The sequence below is a fragment of the Mandrillus leucophaeus genome, unplaced genomic scaffold (assembly GCF_000951045.1).
Source record: "Mandrillus leucophaeus isolate KB7577 unplaced genomic scaffold, Mleu.le_1.0 Scaffold67, whole genome shotgun sequence".
In the NCBI taxonomy this organism is placed as follows: domain Eukaryota; kingdom Metazoa; phylum Chordata; class Mammalia; order Primates; family Cercopithecidae; genus Mandrillus; species Mandrillus leucophaeus.
In genome coordinates this window covers 2,419,576-2,425,752 of record NW_012107252.1, presented here as the reverse complement: position 1 = coordinate 2,425,752, position 6,177 = coordinate 2,419,576, and the positions used below count along the sequence as shown (strand labels likewise).

At 43.4% G+C, this 6,177-nt stretch overlaps 1 protein-coding gene across 1 annotated transcript; it reads right to left on the bottom strand.

The window, feature by feature from the left end:
• Positions 1-2,276: 2,276 nt before the first annotated feature.
• Positions 2,277-3,221, bottom strand: LOC105555121 (olfactory receptor 2G3-like). Its single transcript, XM_012001912.1, has one exon. The coding sequence runs from the start codon at positions 3,219-3,221 to the stop codon at positions 2,277-2,279; it is 945 nt and encodes a 314-aa protein (XP_011857302.1).
• Positions 3,222-6,177: the final 2,956 nt, after the last annotated feature.

Sequence of the window (6,177 nt, the reverse complement as noted above, 5' to 3'; positions counted from 1 at the left end):
AAAAAAAAAAAAAAAAAAAAAAGGAAAGAAAGAAAGAAAAATTCTGAAATATACTGACATCATGCTATCACTTAAACAATGTAAACACACACGGGAGCAAGTCTATGCATTGCTCATGGATGCAATTGTGGTTGATTGGGGGAGTTCGAGATGTTCAAAGGGCACTTCAACTTTATCTGTTATTATTTAATTCTTTTTTAAAAATAAAGAAAAAAAGACAGACTAAACATGGCAAAATATTAACAAATATTTCTTTTAGGTAGGGGAAAATGAAATCTTTGTCATATAATTTTCTGTAATCTCTATTTCTGTATCTGTTATTTATCTCTGTATCTATCTAGTGATATATGCATATGGATGTGCATAATGCACACATATATTTTTCTTTTATGAAATGTATATACAGGTTGAGTATCCCTAATTCAAGCATCCAAAGTCTGAAATCCTCCAAAATCTGAAATCTTTGGAGTGCTGACTTGATGCTCTAAGGAATGCTCATTGGAGTATTCAGATTTCGGATTTTCGGATTAGGGATGCTGAACCAGTAAGTGTAATACAAATATTCCAAAATCTAAAAAAAGTCCAAATCTGAAATGCTTCTGGTTCCAAGTATATCTGATAAAGGATAATCAACCTGTATCTGTTTTCTCAAATAAAAATGACATTTATTTACTTACTTTTTAGATTTTTTAATTTTTAGTTTTTATGGGTACATAGTAGGGGGATATATTGATGGGGTACATGAGAGATTTTGGTACAGGCAAGCAATCCATAATAATCACATCATGGAAAATGGGGTATCTATCCTCTCAAGTATTTATCCTTTGTTTTACAAACAATGCAATTCCACTCTTTTAGTTATATTTAAATGTATAATTAAATTATTACTAATAATAGTCTCCCTTTTGTGCTATCAAACACTGTCTTATTTATTCTTTCTATTTTTTTGTAACCACTAACCATCCCCACCTCCTCTGCTAGACCTATCCTTCTATTCTCTACTTCCATGAGTTCAATTGTTTAGATATTTTTAGATCCCATAAATAAGTGAGAACATGTAAAGTTTGTCTTTCTGTGCCTGCCGTATTTCCCTTAACATAATAAGCTCCAGTTCCATCCACATTGTTGCAAGTGACAGAACCTCATTATTTTTTACGGCTGAATATTACTTCATTGTGTATACGTACCACATTTTCTTTATCCAGTCATCTGCTGGTGGACATTTAGGTTGCTTTCAAATCTTGGCCATTGTGAACAGTGCTGCAACAAACATGGGAGTGCAGCTATCTCTTCAATATACTGATTTCCTGTCTTTGGGGTGTAGACCCAGCAGTGGGGTTGCTTGCTGCACCATATGGTAGCTCTATTTTTAATTTTTTGAGAAACCTCCAAACTGTTCTCCATAGTGGTTGTAGTAATTTACATTCCCACCAACAGTGTTTGAGGGTTTCCTTTTCTCCACATCCTCACCAGCATTTGTTAGTCCCTGACTTTTGGATAAAGCCATTTTAACTGGGGTGAGATGATATCTCACTGTAGTTTTGACTTGCATTTCTCTGATGATCAGTGATGTTGAGCACCTTTTCATATGCCTGTTTGTCATCTGTATGCCTCCTTTTGAGAAATGTCTATTCAAATGTTTTGCCCCCAAAAATGAGATTTAAAGTGTAAATTTTAAACTGATCATGTAAAAGTCAGTACTACAAACTGAGCCCAGAGCAGACTAGACTAGTTATTAGCCATAGTGTTATACATATATGTCTAAAACAACTCTAGCTCTTATTTTATAGGCACCTAGTGCAAAAAGCAATGCTAAATATTACTTGTGTTTGTTGGACAGTAATGCAAGACTATGTCCCTGCATAATCTGCCTGCTTTTTATGTCATTTTCACCCCAAATGACTCTTTATGTGGTTTTCACACTGGGAAAGAGCACGTGTACATGTTAAACATGTGAGTGCCATTATGCTGAACTGACATAAACTTCCAGAGGTAAGGAGAGAACCCAGGAAAAGCAATGGCCATGAACCGCAAGGACATAGTCTCTGTAAAGAAATCCTTTGCCTTCAATACTCAACTGAGTCTTTGGGTGGTGGGAGCTGAAAGTTTTTCAGCCAATGATAGAGGACTTCCCAGTTAGGGTGGCCACACCATCTTCTGGCTGCTTACAGCCGCAGGAAGACTCAGGTTGGTCAGAACTGAGGTACCTGTATGATATCCACTGAGCCCATCCAGTCTGCCCATGACTATGGACAACTCTGAAACATCCTGAGTCATTAAGCTGTCCTTCTGACTCTAAGTATTTTCAGAAAGGCCTCCTTTACATCCTTGTTCCTGAGGCTGTAGATGATGGGATTGAGGAAGGCAGAGACAACATTGTAGAACAGCGCTAGTTTCTTGTCCCGCTTTGGATCATACCAGGAACTCGGCCTCATGTACATGACGATGGCTGGCCCATAGAACATGATGACCACGGTGACATGGGAAGCACATGTGGAGAAGGACTTGAGCCTCCCCTGTGCTGAGCGGATTCTGAAGATGGAGGTAAAGATGCGGACATAAGAGGCCAGGATGAGGGAGAGTGGGACCAAAAGCAGGATGAAACCCAAGATGAAGTCCAGCCTGTCATTAAAAGATGTGTCTGCACAGGCCAACTTCAGGACAGCAGGGACCTCACAGAAGAAGTGGTTTATCTTGTAGGGGCCACAATAAGGCAGATGCATGGTGAAGACAGTGTAGATCAGCGCCCCAGTGATGCCAATGGACCAACAGACAATGACCATCTTGATACAAATGGAATGGCTCATGAGTAGGGTATAGTGAAGGGGGAAGCAAATGGCAACATACCTGTCATAGGCCATAATGGCATAGAGGACGCACTCAGCAATGCCCAGGACCAAGAAGATGAACATCTGGGCTACACAAGCTCCCCAGGAGATGGTCCTCCTTGGACACACCATATTAACCAAAATCTGGGGCACAGTGGTAGTGACATAACTCATGTCCACCAAAGAAAGGACACTGAGAAAAAAGTACATGGGCATATGGAGGTGTGAGTCCAGGTAGATCAGCATGACGATGAGTCCGTTGCCCAGAAGGGTGATGAGGTAGAGGAGGAGGAAGAAGGCAAACAGGGCCATTCTGACCTGTGCCTCACTGGGGAAGCCAAGGAGGATGAACTCAGACACAGAGCTGTGGTTTTTCTTGCCAAGGCTCTGCATGGTGATCTGCCTATTAAGGAGAGACGAGGACTTCCCTGTTCTGTCCCTTCCTTGGGAAAGGAAGGCTGGGATTGACAGAAACTGAGCTACACACAGCACGGTGCACAGTAACTCGCACAGATTAAATCAAACCTTTGTTAAGTTGGATGAAAAGGACAAGGAAGCCAGGAGTGAGTAGATGCCTCTGCTGAAAATCTAATTACGACCTGTGGGGGCTTAGGGTACTGTCAACCAGAGGTAATGTGGTGGCAACCCAAGGTCACAGGGCGACTCAGGTGATGGAGGAGAAGAAAATGAAGGTCTTCCAGAGATGATAAAAGACATGCTGAGCAGCAGAGGGGAGAGATCTCACCACCCTGAGCACCTGAGACACAGGCCTGCCCTGGTTCCTGGCTTGCTATTCCCACTTTCCCTGAGGCCTGTCTGGGCTTCATTTCTTGTACTTGGATCTAAGTGAAATTTTATGTTGAATCCTTACAACTGCCACTTCGTGACCACATTTTTAACTCAACTGTTCCTGGGTGTCCATGGTTGTCACTCACCCAGCTGCTTGACCTTTGGCAAGTCCCTTCACCTCCATTGGCCTCAGTCTCCCCATCTGTTAAATAGAGATGGAACATCTAGGCACAGGATTATGGCAAGGAACCTATGAGATACTGTATGTCAAGACATTTTGCAAAATACAAATCACTTGGCAAATAAAAGGGCTTAGTATAAGTGGGATGAGTCTGGAAATCAGAAGAACTCAGGACTAATCTTGCCTCTGCCTCTGATTTTCTGTGGGATCTTGGGTAACTCCATATCCTTCTCTGAGCTTCAGAGTCCCATTTTTTAAAAAATGAAGCTGTTGGATTCCAGAGGGTCCTTCCAGCTCTGATGTTCTTTGATACCAGGAACACCAGGCTAGAGACCCATGATCGCATCAGTGCCTGAGCACCAAGAGGTGGGCTGAGCTCAACAGGGTTGTGTTGGCAGGAGACTTCCCATGGGAGCTAGAGGTATGTCCAGAGCATTGGAGAATACCTAGAGCATAGTCTCAGGCATCAGCACTCTGGAGTCTAGTGGTCTCTTCTCCTGTTCCCAAGTCACACAGCCTCTCACTTAAGCCTCTTCACCTACTCCCAAGTCATTTAGCCTCCCAGGTCTTTCATGTGTAAAATGGGAGTAGTATCTCCTTCATAGTGAAGATTCCATGAAATATACTTGGTTTATAGAAATTGCTTAATATGTGGAAGCAATTTAGATCCTAGGAAGCTTGGGTGGAAGGAGGAGTGGAGAGAGGAAAGAGTAGGTACAGGTGTATGCTCAAGTGTCTGAGCTTCCAAACAACAGGGCTGAAAACATTATCATTAGGGCTGACAGCCATGACTGACAGTGAAGGTGAGGAAGCTGGAAAAATTGACTGAGGCTGAATGAGCAAAAGAAGATAGTGTCAGATGCGTGTTCTGTGCTTTAAGGACCACCAATAATTGCATGAAAGATAAAAATGTCCCAGATAAGGAATGTTTGTGAAGGTTAGAGGAGACCTAGGGCAGCTCAGGGTCTTGGACATTGGGAGGGAAAACTTTTCAAGAGATAAGGACTGGTCAGCAGTGAGGATAGCAAACCCTGGCACCAGGATGATGAGGGCTGAGAACTAGGAGGCGCCCACATCGTCCTTTCCCCCAATCCACACCCCAGACCTGGACTCATGCAGAGGCCTTCTGTGGGCCTCCCTTCATCACCTCCACCAGCAGATACTCTCTCAGCTATCATTCCTTGTCTCACATCTCCTTAGACTGGAACTCCAGGCCTTTCCCAATCTGGTTCTAACCACTTTTCAAGTCGGTGCAACTCTCCATTTATCTCTGTAAGACTTCTGAGCCATGATGCTAACACATGACCACCAAAGGGATCCTGGTCTGGGCAGCTGGGATCCCCCATCTCTAATCCACAAATCCTCCATGCTAGCTGGGCAGCTGAGATCCCCCATCTTGGAACCACAGATCCTCCATGCTAGCTGGCTTCCTCAGTGCTTGCCATGCATGCTACCACTTTCTGCTCTAGCTGTTCTTCTGTTGGGAATGTCTTCTCTAATCCTTTCTGCTGCCTCAGCTCCCACCCTTCCAGGTCCAGCTTGGCCTCCTCCTTACCTGACCGGTCCAGCCTTGTTTATTTTATGTGCATATTGTCTTCCCCGCCTGGCTGAAGGCAGACGCTGTGTCTCTTTCATACCTCTCCCTAGTATTAGTTTGCAGCAGCTGGCAGATCCAGGGGTCCTATTTGCATCAGAATGGGGTTGAAGAGTAGATTTCTAGCCCCTGAAAAGCCCTGGGGATTCCCTGTCCGTGTGGTAAATGCAGCACAGAACACCTTAGCCGGATGCAATAAACAGTCAGAAAGTTTAATGCTCCCAGGACATTTCGGGCTTGTTGCTGGTGAGCTGGGTATCTTTCTGAAGTTCCCACTGGGGACTGAAATTTTTTCCCACTGAGACTTAGAGGAGGGACAGGTCCTGTGATTGAGTGGCCACATCCCTGTGTGACACGGCGATAACACTATCATAATAAAACGTGCTTTGTTTCCTCCCAAACAGTTTTTTGTGCCTTTTACATCCTCAGGCATCTTATCCAAGTCCACACACCCAATAGAGAGAAAACTAAGGCTTGGATACAGATACAGTAGGGCCCCCTTATGCATGGGGGATCCGTTCCGAGACCCCCAGTGGATGCCTGAAACCACAGACAGTAAAAAACTCTATGTACACCACGATTTTCCTATACACACATACCTATGATGAATTTTAATTTCTAAATTAGGCACAGTAAGAGATTAACAGCAACTAATGATAATAAAATAGAATAATTATAACAATATACTGTAGTGAACGTGATCTCCCCCTAAATATCTTACTACACTGTACTCATCTTCTTGTGACCATGTGAGATGACAAAATGCCTACATGATGAGAGGAAAT

Bases quoted from the DNA above. Each gene is read 5' to 3' on its own strand.
- LOC105555121 (XM_012001912.1), bottom strand. From the start codon at position 3,221: ATGCAGAGCCTTGGCAAGAAAAACCACAGCTCTGTGTCTGAGTTCATC.